The sequence below is a fragment of the Sarcophilus harrisii genome, chromosome 4 (genome assembly GCF_902635505.1).
Source record: "Sarcophilus harrisii chromosome 4, mSarHar1.11, whole genome shotgun sequence".
Classification (NCBI taxonomy): domain Eukaryota; kingdom Metazoa; phylum Chordata; class Mammalia; order Dasyuromorphia; family Dasyuridae; genus Sarcophilus; species Sarcophilus harrisii.
In genome coordinates this window covers 237429861-237446875 of record NC_045429.1, presented here as the reverse complement: position 1 = coordinate 237446875, position 17015 = coordinate 237429861, and the positions used below count along the sequence as shown (strand labels likewise).

Here is a 17015-nt window from a genome sequence, read left to right as displayed (position 1 = left end):
AAATAGAACCTCTTATAAATGTCAATTAACCATATTTAAAATACTCACCAAGAATTTCATAATATGAATCTCTGATTTTAGGTAGTTTTCCATTATCAAGAAAATTATAGTATATAGTATATACCTAATTGTTATTGTTTTGTCCTTTGTTCTTTTTTTTTAATAGCTTTTTATTTACAAGTTATATGTATGGGTAATTTTACAGCATTGACAATTGCCAAACCTTTTGTTCCAATTTTTCCCTTCCTTCCCCCATTCCCTCCCCCAGATGGCAGGTTGACCAATACATGCTAAATATGTTAAAGTATAAATTAAATACAATATAAGTATACATGTCCTAACAGTTATTTTGCTGTACAAAAAGAATCGGACTTTGAAATAGTGTACTATTAGCCTGTGAAGGAAATCAAAAATGCAGGCGTTGTCCTTTGTTCTTGAAGAGGACTATGTCTCAATGTTATCTCCCTTGCTTTATCCTCCAGAGTTATCTGCCTCCAGTGGCCAGATAAAGGTCAGGGCAACTGGAGATGGCACAGGATGAAGTGGTAGACCTAGGCCTTTGTAAGTTAAGGTCTTCAACGGGTATCAGTTGTATTTTAGAAAAATTTATTTGTTGCAATTTTATTTAGCTATATTTTATCAGGATTTTCTTTTGCACTTTTTTCTCTTATTTCAGGTTCAAGTTCTTTTGAATCTCAAAAGATGGAAAGACCTTCCATTTCTGTAATTTCTCCAACTAGTCCTGGAGCACTAAAGGATGCCCCTCAGGTCTTACCAGGGCAACTTTCTGTAAGTATTTTTTTTTTTTTTAACTTTTGATAATGCTTGAGAAAGTTCATCATCATTTTTAATTATTTTAATTAAATTTTCATTTTTAAACCTATCTAAAAAATCCCAAATCCCTGTAAATCCTCCCAAATTGAGAAAGAAAGAAAAACAAAACCCTTAAAAAAACATATATAATCAAGCAAAATGAATGACAATATTGGTGTCAAAAAAAATGTCTCTGTACACTGAGTTCCTCACTTATTAGGTGGTGGGTACATGTTTCATCACATATCCTTTGGAATTCTGGTTGGCCATTGCACCATCAGAATTTCTAAGTTTGTCTATGCTGTCAGTCTACCATATTATGTAAGGATGTGTGTGTGTGTGTGTGTATGTGTGTGTGTGTGTATGTGTGTGTGTGTGTAGATATAAAAAGAGGGGATAGAGAGAGAGAGAATATTATTTTTTTCTGATTCACTTCAATCTGTATCAATCAGTACAATAGTTGGTTCCGGTTTTCTCTGAAACCATGCCCTTTATAATTTCTTTCAAAACAATAGTTTTTCTACTATAATTGTGCACCATGACTTGTTCAGTTATTCTCCAATTATTGGATGATTCTTCATTTTTAAATTTCTTGCTACCCCAAAACACCTGATTTTTTTGTCCATACTTTGAGTTTATTTTGCTCAGAATTAATTACTCCTTAATTTATATTCCCTTGTACTTGTATCCCTACTTCTTCTACCATCTGTTTTTTCTCTGTTACCATGTTGAGTGCAATATTTTTCTGTACCCAAACTGTGAGTGTATCCTACACTCTTTCGACCAGTTCTGATGAGAGTGAGGTTCAAGTTTCACCTACTCCTCCCATGAATTTCTTACTTATCTGAATAAATTTCTACTTTTGTACCTGAAATATATGAAACTTTTTTGTCTCATTTTTCTTCTTTCTTAGTCTGTCTTAATATATTTCTCTTTCTTCAATTATTCTTTTAAGACATCAAAACATGACAGAACCATTCCTAAGCCCTCTGTCTAAGTAGACTCCTGAAATAATTCTTAATGGTGATAGGATTCTCAGAGGACTTACAAGTATCTTCTCTGTCTATTCAAATGCAAACAGTTCACCCTTTAATTTTTTTTTTCGAATGGTTGTTTGATCATGTTTATCTTTTCATGTTTATCTTAATTTCTGTGTTTGCATTTCAAGGTTTTTTGCAGCTCTGATATTTTCATAATGAACAGTAAAATTTTATTTTATTAAGAATCTAACTTTCCCTCATCTGTGAATTATACTCAGTTGTAAGCATATATCCCTTGCCTTCTGGAATGTCATATTCTACATTTTCTGCTCCTTTATTCTCGTGGTTATTAAATTTAATGTGATTCTTAATGTAGATCCTCAATACTTGAATTCTTGCTTTCTGGCTGCATTTTCTGGACTCTCTCTGCATTTTGGCCATAGTATTCTGGGGGAATCTTCATTTTGAGGTATATTTTAAGAGATAAATAGTAGATCGCTTATGTTTCTACTTTTCCCTCTGTCTCTAAGGATTCTGGACAGTTTTAATCTTTTTATGATTTCTTGAAATGAGTTGCCTGGGTTCTCTTTTGAGTTGTGCCAAACTATTAATTTCCTTTCCACTTCTCTTTTCTATAACTCATTTCTTTTCCATTTTCCCCTTTAAGCAATCAAATTTAATTCATAAAACGTTTTCCCCCTTAAAATGCTTGATTCATCTCTTCTAAGAATTATAATTTAACTTTTGCCCAAGCTATATTTATTTGTTTGTTTTGTACTTAATAGCATTTAAATTTTTCAATTACATGTAAAGATAGTTTTTAACATTCCTTTTTGTAAGATTTTGAGTTACAAATTTTTCTCCTTCCGTTCTACCCTCCTTCCCTCCCCCTCCCCAAGAGAGCAGCCATTCTGATACAAGCAATATATTTAAAATCATGTTAAACATATTTCCATAAAATCACAGGAAAGGAAAAAAAAACAATTATGAAAATGAACAATAGTATGCTTTACTTTGCATTCAGAATCCACAATTCTTTCTTTGAATGTGGATGACAGTTTCCATCACAAGTCTTTTGGAATTCTCTTGGACCACTATATTTATGAAAGAGTTAAGTCTATCATAGTTTATCAAAACACAGTGTTATTGTTGTTACATACTGTATTCTCTTGGTTCTTCATTCAGCATCACTTTATGTAAGTCTTTCCAAGTATTTTTTGTTTTCCCCTGAAATTCTCCTGCTCATCATTTCTTATAGCACAATAGTATTTCATTACATTCATGAACCACAACTTGTACAGCCATTCCCCAATTTATGGTCATACCATCAATTTCCACCACACACAAAAAAGCTACTATAAATAATTTTTGCAAATGTGGGTTCTTTTCCATTTTCTATGATCTGTTTGGGATACAGATTTAATAGTGGTATTGCTGCATCAAGTGACATGCACAGTTTTATAATCTTGCAGGCATAGTTCCAAATTGATCTCCAGAATGTTTGAATCAGTTCACAACTTCACCAACAATGCATTAGTGTCCTACTTTTCTCATGTACTTCCAACATTTATCATATTATTTTTCTGTTATGTTAGTCAATCTGATAGGTGTGAGGTGGTAACTCAGAGTTGTTTTAATTTTCATTTCTCTAATCATTTGTGATAAATTTTCTCTAGAGATCTACCATATCTAATTTTTTTTTGAGAATTCTATTCATCTCTTTAAATACTTTCTTGTTTATTCTGTGGTTAGATTTATCACATTTTGAGGGAGGAGGTCCCTCAGTAGCATGGTTTGACTGCCTATTTCTTCCTGTAACTCATTTAACTTCTCCTCTAAGAATTTGGGTGCTATACCATTTGGTGTATATATATTTAACATTGCTATTATTTCGTTGTCTATGGTACCATTTAGCAAGATATAGTTCCTTCCTTATCTCTTTAATTATATTTATGTTTGCTTTTCCTTTGCCTTACATCAGAGCTGCTACCTCTGCTTTTTTTTTTTAAACTCCAGATGAAGCATGATATAGTATGTTCCAGCCTTTTTCCTGTACTCTGTATATACCTTTCTGTTTAAAACATGTTTTTTTTGGTAAACAATATATTGTAGGATTCTGTTTTTTAATCCCCTGTGCTATCCACTTCTGTTATGTGAAACATTTTATTCCATTCTCATTCACAATTATGATTAATGTGTACTTCCTTCAAATCTATTTTTCCTATTTATACTTTTCTCTCTCATTTCACCTTATCCCTCCTCATCAGTGTTTTGCTTTTGACCTGCACCTACCTCAGTCTACTCTCTCTTCTATTAAACTTCTCACCTTTTCTTTCCCCTTTCTCTTACAACTTATGCTGTGCCTTTTGCCCTCCCTTTTTTTAAACTGCTTTTTTCTTTTCTTTCTCTTTCTCCCTCCCACTTCCATGTAAGGTAAAATAAATTTCTATACCCAATTAAATATGTATGTTATTCTCTCTTTGAGCTAAATTCTATGAGAGAAAGAATCAAACAATGCTTATATACCCTTCCTTTTTCCCCTCTAATGTAATAGGTCTTTGGCACTTCTTCATGTGATATAATTTACCCTATTTTCCCACTTTCTTTCCTCTTCTTCCAATACAATCTTTTTTTTAAAACCTCTTAATATTTTGTTTTACATAATCACATCAAAGTCAACTTATACTCTATGTATACTCCTTCTGTCTGCCATAATAAGGATATATAGTTCTCAAGAGTTACAAGTATCATCTTCCTATGTAGGAATATAAGCATTTTAATATTATTGATTTTTTTTTTCTTTCCTGTTTATTTATTTATTTTTTTTATGCTTCTCTCTTGGGTCTTGTATTTAAAGATTGAATTTTTCTGGTCTACTCTGTTTTTTTTTTATCAAGAAAGTTTGAAAGTCCCTAGTTTCATTGATCATCCATTGTTTTCTATGAAAGATTATGATCAATTTTTCTGGGTAGTGGGATTGTTGGGTGTAATCCAAAATACTTTGCTTCTGGAATATCATATTACAATCCCTTTGATCACTTCACGTAGAAGCTACTGTCTAAATCCTGTGTAATCCTGACTGTGACTCCTTGATATTTGAATTGTTCCTTTCTAGCTGCCTACAGCATTTTCTCTTTGATCTGATAATTCTGAAATTTGGCTACAATATTCCTTGGAGTTTTCATTTTGCAGATTTCATCCAGAAGGTGGTTAGTAGATTTCTTCGATGACTATTTTTCCAACTGCTTCTAGGACATCAGGGCAGGTTTCTTTGAAATTTCTTGAGAGATACTGTGCAGATTCCAGTGTGTGTGTGTGTGTGTGTGTGTGTGTGTGTGTGTGAGAGAGAGAGAGAGAGAGAGAGAGAGAGAGAGAGAGAGAGAGATCATGCCTTTCAAGTAGTCCAATAATTCTTAATTCTTTCTCCTGGATATATTTTAAGGCCAGTTACTTTTCCAATGAGCTATTTGACATTTTCTTCTATATTTTTGATTTTTAAAAAATTTTATTTGACTGATTCTTGATGTCTCATAAAGTTATTAGCCTCCACTTGCACAATTCTAATGTTTAAGGAATTGTGTTCTTCAGATAACTTTTGTACCATCTTTTCCAATTAACCAGTTAACAAGTTCCAGTTACTTGTTTTCTTCAGTGAATGTTTTGGGTTTTTTTTTTCCTGACTTTGACAATTCTACTTTTAAGGACAATTCTACTTTCAAGGAATTGTTTTCTTTAGTCTTTTTTGTTGCTTCCTTTTGCAAACTGTTCACTCTTTTTTTTTTCCTGCATAAGCCATCCCCCCATTTTCTTCTACCTCTCTTATTTGACTTTTAAATCTTTTTTTGAGCTCTTTCAAGAGGACTTTTTTGAGCTTGAGATCAATTGATTTTACCCTTTGAGGCTTCTCATGTAAGCATTTTGCCATTGATGTTCTCTTCTAAGTTTGTGTTTTGATGTTTTCTATAACCAAAGAACCTTTCTGTGCTCATGTCTCTTTTTTGTTTATTACTTATTTTTTTAGCCTATTTCATGACTTTTAAAGTTGAGCTCTACTTCTCCAGAATAAAGGACACTATCCCAAGCTTCTTGTGCTTCAGGCCAAGGCTTGGTCACTAGTTTTAAGCTGGGGTCTGAGATTTTTGTGGTTTGTCCAATGCACTGGGGTCATCCAATCTAGTCTTACCTGTCCTCAGGTTCTGAGACTGGCAATTTACCTTTCTGCTGGGCCAATGGAATTTACTAATTTGATAGCAGTTTGAGGGAGAATGAGTTGAAATGGAGAGAAATTTGAGGCAAGGAATCCAGTTAAAAGGCTGTAAAAAGTTAAAACCAGTTAATGATTATCAGAGAAGAGGTGACGAGAACCTGAATGCTTATAAAGAACTTTATGATTTATACAATGCTTTCCTTATCAAAACAAGATAAATTAGGGAGCACACATATTGTCATTCTTGTTTTACAGATGAGAAAATTGAAGTTCAAAATATTTAGGTGACTTGATTATGCTCACATAGCTAATAAGTGGTAAAATTTTGATATAGCACTCAGATCCTTTGCTCATTCAGTATATTTTCTAATATGTATATTTTTTCTAACAAGCTAATTTCTAATGAGAAATTCAACATATTCATTCATTCAACAAATGGAGAAGGAAATAAACATTTATTAAAACTTTATTATGTGGTAGGCATTTATCCTCACAGAAACCTTGGGAGGTAGATGCTATTACTAGCCCAATTTCTGTTAAGGAAACCAATGGAAAGAAGTAACTTACTCAGGACACCTAACAGCAAGCAATAGTAACCATTGCATAGATGCCCTCTATTAGGGTCTGGGATGAGTGAAACAAGAATCCATAGATAATGTTTTTTGTTTTCTTTTGTTTTGTTTTACATAGCTAACAATCTTCCTGTCATCTTAAATATTTTCCTTCTTCACTCCTTCCATCTTCTGGCTCACATTAAGACCTGTATCTATCCTGGAGATATAACCTCTCAGATCACATTTTGTAGTACTTTTACTCATTTTCTCCAACTTAAGGAAGGGGACCCTGACAAGTGAGACTTCCTGCCTCCCCTATTCCCAAGTTTTCCCTGTACAATCTTCATTTGGAAAGTTCTCTACTTTTAAGAGTCATTCAATCCATATCTGCTATTCAATCAAATTTCTGAAAGCTCTTGTCTATCAATCTTCAGAAGTCTTTTTTTCCTTAGAGTTCAGTGCTTGTCATAGTCTTTCTCTTCTCCCAAATCTTAGACTCATAATAGGTGACATACATATTGATACTTTCCTAAACACCCCAAGCTGTTTCTCAACTTCCTTATTTCTCATGACCTATTCCACCACTGTCTCAGCTCCTCAAAGAGATGACCATAGTCAGATTCCTTCATTCCTATTCACATGCTGCTAAAAGATGTTGGAGGAAATCACAAAATCATGCTGACTGGATCAGAACAAATTTAAGCTACAGTATCTCAGATAAACCCTCATTGTAACAAATAAATGATTTTAAATGTTTCCTTAACTGACTACATCTTCTACTCACTACATGTTTTTTCCCCCCACATCTTTTCATCGTTTCTCAAATCTCTGATAGTCCCAAACAAACCCTCTAATCTGAGAACTTTGGCTCATATTTCTTTGAACAAAATGAAGTGATTTAGTAAGAGCTTCTTATTTTCCCATCCGACTTTTTCACATCACTTATATGTCTTCTGCCACCATTTTCTCCTTCATCCCATGAAGGAGATGGCTTTGCTTTTTGTTGAGGAAACCCTTTCTTATATGCACAAGTTATTCCATTCCATCCTATCTTTGCCAGATCCTTCCTTCCATCAACCCTTCTTTCTCACTTATCTACTCTTTAGGTTTTTCCTCTCTTCTAAAATATGTATTTATTTATTTAAAGCTTAAATACAAATAAAAAAAAAACCATTGCCATGAACACAGCAGAATATAAGAAATGATCAAAAATATAAAGTAATAAAATTCCATGTCAAGAAACCCTATATGATGAATACCACATATTGTATTCAGAACTGTCCATCTTTGTTTCCTTGTAGGTTTTTTGTTCTTTGCTCTACATTTTTATTATTTTATTATTTATTTTTATTAATATTTATTATTTTATTATTATTATTATTTCCCTCTTCCACCAAAAAGTCTATAATTAAACATGGAGATACACACATATATTTATGTATATACATAGATATACATATATATATATATATATATATAATCATACACATCTATACACAAATAGATTCATATACATCTATGTAAGACATATGATGCTTGTATGCCCTGTTTCTCTGAAGATGGATAGCATCATTCCTCATATGTCCAAGTCTCTACATATATTTTTTAAATCCACCAACTCATCATTTCCTATTCAACATCAATATTCCAACCTTATGCTAACTAGTTATTTAATCTAAAACAATATTGAATAATATGTCTCAATATGGTGGTACTTTTCCTGTTTTCTCCTTTTGATCAAATCTATTATAACTTTAATTTTATCTGAGATTATAACTACAAGACCTGCTTTTGTTTAACTTAATAAATTCTACTCCTTATCTTTATTATATTTATGTGTATTTATTTCCTACCATTCTTTACTCCTCTGCTTTACTTCTACCAGCAACCCTACCCTCCTATTACTTAACTTTTTCCTCTCCAAAGTTCCCTCCCTTATCCTCTTCCCTCATCCTTTCTCTTTGCCCTCTTGCTTCTAGCTGAATTTAGAAGCCTTTCATAGCTTTTAAAATACATATGTTGTTCCCTCTTTATCCCATTCCTTTTATTCTATATACCCTTCTATAGTGCATCCTTATCTGATTCCCTCACCCTCTTATTTCTTGATAAATTTAGAGTTTTTATTTGCTTCTAAATTTATATTTTTTCCATTTTAACTCGTCTAATGTGATTATGGTTCCCTCTAAATGTCTCCAATATTCTTTTCCCTTCTCTATTCCTTTACCCCCTTATTTCTTTCTGAATTTAGAACACTTTTATACACTTTATATTTCCCACTTTAACTCATTTCCAATGAAAGTAGGGCTCCAGAACTATTAGACTTTCTCTTCCATCTAATTCCTCTGTGTCAGTTCTTCCTCTTGCAACTCATTTGTATAAGATAAATACTCTTTTTACATTTTTCTACATGGTTTTGCTTTTTCAGAATCACATCATACTCAGCTCTCCCTAGTCTTTCACACCACTTAATTATTTATAACAGTCTTAAATATATGGTTTACATTTTCATAAATAAAATATACAGAGTTTGTCCTTTTTGAATCCCTTGAAATTAGTCTTTGATGTTTATCTCATGCTTCTCTTGAATTTTATGTCATTGTCTATTAAGTTCAAGTCTTTTTGCAACATAATCCTGAAAGTCTCATTGATTGAATGTTCTTTTTTTTTCATTCAAGATTCCTTCTTTTCCTAAGTCTCCTTCACTATTAACCAGAAACATGCTAATGTCCTTCCAATCTTCAAAAAAAAAACCCTCCTTTGATTTATTTATCTATGTTAGTTATCATTTCATATTTCTATTCCCTTTTTTGAGGAGGGTCTAAATTCCTTAATTAAGTCATCTATAATTTATTCCTAAATTTCCCCTTTTACTCTCTTCTTTGTAGTATGACTTTTGGCCTCATCACCCTATGGAAATCATTCTTCCCAAAGTTACCAATGACATTTTGAGGGCAGCTTAGTGGTTCAGTGATTGAGCATATGGCCTAGAATTAGGAGTACCTGAGTTTAAATCTAGCCTCACATACTTACTAGCTATGTGATTCTGGCCAAGTCCTTTGACCTCTGTTTGTCTCACTTTCTTCATCTATAAAATGAGGAAGATCATAATATCTATTTCTCAGGGCTGTTATGAGGAATAAAGGAGATAATAATTATAAAGCGTTTATCACAATGCCTGGTACATAGTAAGAGCTATATAAATATTAACAACAACAATAACAACTTCTACTGCTATTATTAGTACTACTAGTAGTATTACTACTAACAGTACTACTACTGCTGCTGCTGCTACTGCTGCTGCTGCTGTTATTATTGCTGTTGTTGCTACTACTACTACTACTATTTTAATTACCTAGCTTAATGGACTCAACAATCCTTATTCTTCTTGACCTCTAGACAGTTTTTGGCACTGTCAGTCACTCTCTTTTCCTTCATAAATTCTAGTTTTAGTAGTACAACTCTTATCTTATTTCTACTACCTACTTGAGCATTCCTCAATCTCCTTTGCTGGATCTCCATCCAGGTCTTACTAACTGTGCACATCTCCAAGGTCTCTATTCTGAACTTTTTCTTCTTCCTTTATATTTTTTTCTTGGTGATTTTATCAGTTCCTATGGATTTTATTATTATAACTATACTAATAATTCTTAAATATAGTCATATCCTTGACTTGTAGCCTCACTTCTCTTACTACCTATGGGACATTCCCACTTGAATGTCTCATAGGTATCTTAAAATCAAAATGTCTCAAACTGAACTTATTATCTTCTCTTCCAAACCCTCATCTTTTTGCAACTTACCCATAATTGTTGAATCAAAATTCTCTCATTCATCTACAATCTATATGTCATTTTCCCTCTATATATGTATCATCCTTTCCTCTGATGCTGCTGCCATCTTGATGCAGATCCTCTTTAACTCACATATGGACTACTGTACTAGGCTGGTTTCCCTTCAAGTCTTTCCTCACTTCAATACATCCTCCTTATAACTGTCAAGTTGAACTTCCTAAAAATATAAGTCTGACGATTTCACATGCATCCCTTATTTGATAAACTCTACTGGCTCCCTATCACCTCTAAGATCAAATATAAATTTTCTGTTTACCTTGTAAAATCTTTCATAATCTGGATCCCATTTACCTTTCAGTTTTCATATATCTTATTTACATCTCTGTACTCTAACAGATAAATGGATATTTACCTTCTTATTATTTTTGCATAAGATATTCCATCTCTTTCTAGAATTTAAGGGGGGGGGACCTAGGACAGTCATCTTATCAATCCCTCTTCAATTTTACTCCTGGGTGATATCATGCTCTCTCTTGCCTCACACCAAGAACTCTTCCTCCTCTTAATTTCCTTAGATTATCATTTTGTTTTTATTTTTTGTCTTTTGCCATTAGAATATGAACTTCTTGAGTGCAGAGGTTGTCTTGCCTTTCTTTATATCCCCAGGTCTTAGTATAGTGCCTGCACATAGTAGACTCATAGCAAATATTTATTTTAACTGACTTCTGACTCACTGTATTTTTAACCTTCTTTCCTCTATGCCTGGAACTCTTTCCTTCCTTATTTCTACCTCCAGGATTCTTGGTTTCCTTTAAATTCCAACAAAATTTTTACTTCCCACAAGAAACCTTCCTTGATTTTTTTAAAGACTCATTCCCTCCTTCTATTGACTATCTCCTATACTTCCTGTATGGCAAGATAGATAGACAGACAGACAGACAGATAGATAGATGATAGACAGATATTATACATAGTTGTTTTCATGAGGTCTCCTGCATTAGGCTGTGACATCCTTGGAAGCAGGGACTATCTTTCAACTTTTCTTTTATCTCCATAGTTTAGCATAGTGTCTAGCATATAATAGGTTTTTAATAAATATTTGTCAACTGACTGACACTTGACATACAATAAGACCAATATTTCTGCCTTCACAGAGGTTTTAGACTTAGTATAGAAAGATACAAAACATGTAACAGTGTACCCTGCATAATATTACCTAAATGCAGGTAATTTTCCAGCAAAGCAATTCAAAAAAACATAGACTTTTATAGTTGGAAGGGCTTCCCTGAAGTATTGAAACGAAACCTCACTGTATCACAAGATCCCACTATTGTCTATCAATTTAGAATTATATAGTTTCTCAAGCATCATGTTTTCATAGAACTAAATACACAAGTAAATCTTATACAAAGAAGGATAACTGTTTCTTAAAAATCAAAATTGAGGTATTAATGGCATAAAAAGTGCTGACTCTGGAATCTTAAATACTAGATCAGCCTCTACCTCATCTACTTAATTCCCTCATGGCTTCTGTCAAGTCACTTCTTGCACTCAGTTTAGCTCATTTGTTAAAAAATAAAATGACTACTGACTTCCAAGGCCTCTTTCCATTTCTAAATTGATGATCCTGTGAACAAAGCCTAAGGCAGTTCAATCTTTTATCAAGTACCTATTAGATACCAGGTACTGCCCTAGGTGCTAGGGATACAAATAAAAATTAGTTTCTTCCCTCAAGGAGCTTATATTCTATTGATGATCATATAAAAGAAGAAATGTAGATTTCTGAAGGCCAAATGTTGTTTCTCATATCTTTCCTGTGATTGCTAAATATTTGGCACCTTTTCATATAATTATTTAAGTGTTTTAATCTCCATGTGGACAATATTGAACTTATCTGTATTTATTTCTTTTTTTTTTTTTAATCTTTCTTTCTGGAACCTCAAGGTCTTATAGACACTTCTACATCTAAATTTTAAAGACAAAAAAAGTCACATGAACTCTAAAACTAACAACACTCCATATGTTATTATTGATCAACTTCCTTTTGACCCTATTGTCATCAACACCTTGACTTATTTTAACTTTTTTAAACTTCTCTATACCACAAATAGGATTTTCAACACTCAAAACAATAAAATGTGATTTTAAAAATACTTTGGCAGGGGGTGGAGCATAGATCTGAAGAAATAACAGTGTAAGACTACCAGGAATAAGAAACATTTTTTTCCCAAAAGTTTAAAGTAAAAATTAAAATTATCCAGTTTTTAATCTGTCCAGATGGCATATTCTTACTTAAAATCTAAATTTTTGTATTCATGGAATTATTTACTGAGATATTACTTAATTTATCTCCAGAAAGATCAAACAAAAACATTTATTCAATGCTTACTATGCACCAGATATTGTACTAAATAAAATTTTTAATTCTCACTTTTGCCTTCAGTTTGTACTTATGTCACTTTATCTTTAAAACTTAACAGTTAATGTCATCCTGATTATTCCATAGGTGAAGTTGTGGTATGACAAAGTTGGACATCAACTTATTGTAAATGTTCTTCAGGCAAGAGAACTACCCCCTCGAGTGGATGGACGACCGAGGAATCCCTATGTGAAAATGTACTTTCTTCCAGATAGAAGGTAGTAATTCCAAAATTTTGCCACTAAGGATAAACAAACATCTCCTTTTTTGAAAACTTTTAAAACATAAATTATATCATAACAAACTTGTCAACAAATTAGATGACCTACCCATGGTTCTTGTAAATAATGAGTTTCTATAATATTTTCTAAATAGTTAATTTTAATGTCCACAGATAGCTTAATCAAAATTTTAATTTCTCAGACTTTTATATTGCCAAAATACCATATAAGTATAATAAAAAAGTTGTATTGCATGGTCTTGAATTAGAATGCTATAGTCTCTTAAAATAATACTTTCAGGATTAAGGTAATTTACATGAACAATATTGAAAATGATAATATCTCATATAAACACCGTAGGTTATGACATGTCCTTATTTTTCTTTATACTTTATAAGCATGTTTATCTACCTTCTGACAGAGAACTAATAGGTTCAGGATGCAGAATGAGACTTTTTTTGAAGAGGCTTGGGTAGAGTATAACCCCTGAGGAAATAAATGTATTTTGCTTAATTATGTCTATTTGTTATAAGGATTTTTTTTTAATTTTCTTTTCCCCCACCCTCATGGTTGGTCTGAGGGATGGGTGAGGCAGCAAATACATTACTTTTCATTCGAAAGTAAGAATTTAATTAGAAAAATTTATAAGAATGTTTATTTTTCAGTGATAAAAGTAAAAGGAGGACCAAAACAGTAAAGAAAGTCCTAGAACCAAAATGGAACCAAACATTTCTCTATTCACATGTGCACCGTAGAGATTTTAGAGAACGAATGTTAGAAATTACTGTGTGGGATCAACCAAGAGTACAAGAAGAAGAAAGTGAATTTCTTGGAGAGGTGATGTATGCTGTGAAGATTTGAGTACTTTATCTTTTAAAAGTTTAAAATATCTCTGAATGTAAATTGTGTTAATTTGATAGACAATGTTAGGATTGCCTACTGATTTAACTTGAGAATATTTCTCTAGATCCTCATAGAGCTGGAGACAGCCCTGCTAGATGATGAACCACATTGGTATAAACTGCAGACACACGATGAATCTTCGCTACCTCTGCCTCAGCCATCACCTTTCATGCCACGGAGACACATTCATGGAGAAAGCTCTAGCAAAAAACTACAAAGTAAGCTTGAGATTTTTTTATGTTACCATTTAGTAGAAATATTGGCTAAAGGCTTGCAATGGTGAAATGATTCTGTAGTAACTCAGTTGTAACTATAAGAATTTATTTTTCTCTCTGGGGTTTTATAAGAGATAGTAATATAAGAAAGAATTGTCAATATACAATTAAGATTAGAATGTAATGTAGCAAGATTTCCCAAGTATTTTTTTTTGGGGGGGTTGGTTTTTTTTTTAATTATCTATCTATGTATTATTTATGTCTTTATGGATAGTTAGTGGGAACGTCATTTAATCATGCCAAACAAATTTTATACCTTTGATAGTTAAATAGTATCTGAATTTTTTTTTTCTTAATTTAAAACTGCATAATGTTATCTTATGCACTATACTGGTTATATGATGGCCTCTTAATTGTTTGGGGTTTTTATAATCATATATTCATTTTAAATAATTTTAATGTTCTAGGCCCTCTTACAGATCTCAATATGATAGTTTAAAAATACATACAGTACTAATAAAGTTTTAGTTGTTTCAGTCATGTGTTTTTAAGTAAAATTAGCTGAGAAACTATGTAAACATTTGAAAATTTAGTGGGAAAAGTAGATTTATAAAAGTTATTAAGGAAAAAATTTTCTTTAAGTAAATAAATATTGCTCATTTTTTACATATAGGTATGAATAAGTGCTTTATTATCAATTTTAATAATAATAGTTCATATTTATTTAACCCTTATATATGTACATATATATTATCTCCATATAAGCCTGGTAATAACCTTATGAAATAAATCCTATCACTATCCGCATTTTATAGAGTAGAAGATTGAGCTTGAGGGAGTTTAAATAACTTCTTTAGGGTCACATAACTAATATATGTCAGAGACAAGATTTGAAATAAATTGTTCCTGATTCCAACAGTCTATCTATCATTCTATAATATATATCATAAGTTTTAAAATCTCCATAGTCAGAGGGAAGTCTACAGTTCATGACTAAACATAAAAACTTGGGAGTTCTTCTTGAAACTATGGATCTCAGCTGTTTTTAGAGTATGATTTCCCTTTTTCATATTACCCGGGGTAATTATTTTCTGAAGACAGTATTGCCTAGTGAATAAAAAAAAATCATAAGATCACAAATGTGGAACAGAAGATTTCAGAGGTTATACAATATAATTCCACATTTTGCAGATGTTAAGTGACTTTCCCAGGTTAAGTGGCAGAGCTGGGATTTGAAGTGAGGTAATCTGATTCCAAAACTTCCAGACTTTCCATTGTATCACACTGCTACTCTTAGAATTAAGAACTTAATAAAAATATGCCTCAAACAGATACTAGATATATGATCATATGAAAGTGTACTTCTCAAACAACTCTTTAAAGTTCTTAACTTATTGTTATTTTGTATCAATGAGAGGAATTTCCAGACTGAGAATTCCTCACACTATTGAAATTACATATCTAGATCAGAAAACAAACAAACAAACAAACAAATTAAAAGACCCACCAACATCCTGAAGGTAATATGACACAGAAAGATCTTTACATTTCTTAGTCCCTCTGTAAAATTTCCTGGGGACCCATTAGAGCCTAATTATCATTAGCCAGCATTTTATTTTTGTTGTTATTGTTTAGAAAGCAACAGTATTATGGAGTTAGTCGGTCACTCAGTCAACAAGCATTTATAAAGCTTGTACTATATGCCAGCAACAATGGGGGTAGAAACAGAGGCAAAAAACAAAACAAACAAAAAACCAATCCCTGCTGAGAAATCATATTCCTTAATGTGGAAGACATTATGGAAATGGCTAAAAGTATACATAATATATGCAGAGCATATGAAGGCAACATGAAAGAGAAAAACATTAGCAACTGGAAGGAAAGAGTTTCTGCAGAAGGTAATCTTTGGATTGAATCTTGAGGAAAGGATACCATCAATACTGCTATTATCTCTTTTCTGTTATGGCATATTAATTTTTTAAAATGCAAAATTCAAAGAGTTATATTGTTAAAAATCACCCCATTCTTTACCTCCCTACTATAAGAGAATTTCTTCAATAGGTATGATGAGTAAAAGAATATAAGGGATCTCATGCTATTTCTCAGGGTGTCATGTATGGTAAGCAATAAGAAGACTCAAATGTGGCTCAGTGCCAAATTACAAATCACTCAAATATTATATTGTATTGTTCTAAATACTTCAATAGATAGCACTGTCGGGTTATAAAGAAATCTGATCATTTCCTTTATATTTTACAAGTCAACCAGATACATAGGTATGTATTTGCCTTACTGTTGTACAGGATCTCAGCGAATCATTGATAGTGACATCTCAGATTATGAGGTTGATGATGGTATTGGAGTAGTTCCTCCAGGTGCGTAGGTGCAGAGCATGTCCCTGCTTCTTTGTGCTTTGGCTTATTCTCCTAGTAACCCAGGTTCCTCCCCAATGCTGATTTGAAAATATAGTATTTTAGCAAAATCAGTATTAATTATTCCATGGTGACTTTCCTTCTAAAGTACCTAGGCAGTTGAAAATGGATGGACATTTAGTAATTAACATTGTCATTTATTCACCTCCATCAATTTATTGCATAGAAATAAGATAAGTGAGGCCAGTTAAATTATTTCACAATGCTCTAAGCATAAGTGAAAAGATGAATTTTATTTCAAAGAATACAGCTGATTTTACTGATAAAAATTCCACTCTCATTTATTTTGTACAGGGATTTTTGTATGATTTTTTATATGATTTTTCCTTCCTAGGTTTCTGAAAGTAATGTGGCCTTCCATGGAATATACTGAAAAATATGCATGATAGTAGATTAAATTGCATGTGGCATGGCTATATCTTTTTTGCCTATGTAACTCATTCATTATCATTCTGAGTGTGTAAATATTTTTAAACTATA

The 17015-nt window shown here is 32.3% G+C and overlaps 1 protein-coding gene across 24 annotated transcripts in view; it reads left to right on the top strand.

Annotated features, from left to right (window-relative positions):
• RIMS1 (regulating synaptic membrane exocytosis 1) overlaps positions 1 to 17015 on the top strand; it is a 695397-nt gene that overhangs the window by 472642 nt on the left and 205740 nt on the right. For all 24 annotated transcript variants that reach the window (XM_031964645.1, XM_031964638.1, XM_031964642.1 and 21 more), the window contains 5 exons: positions 677 to 789; positions 12852 to 12982; positions 13651 to 13822; positions 13953 to 14106; positions 16407 to 16478. In XM_031964645.1, coding sequence (XP_031820505.1) covers positions 677 to 789; positions 12852 to 12982; positions 13651 to 13822; positions 13953 to 14106; positions 16407 to 16478 — 642 coding nt within the window. The remainder of the gene's footprint in view (positions 1 to 676; positions 790 to 12851; positions 12983 to 13650; positions 13823 to 13952; positions 14107 to 16406; positions 16479 to 17015) is intronic.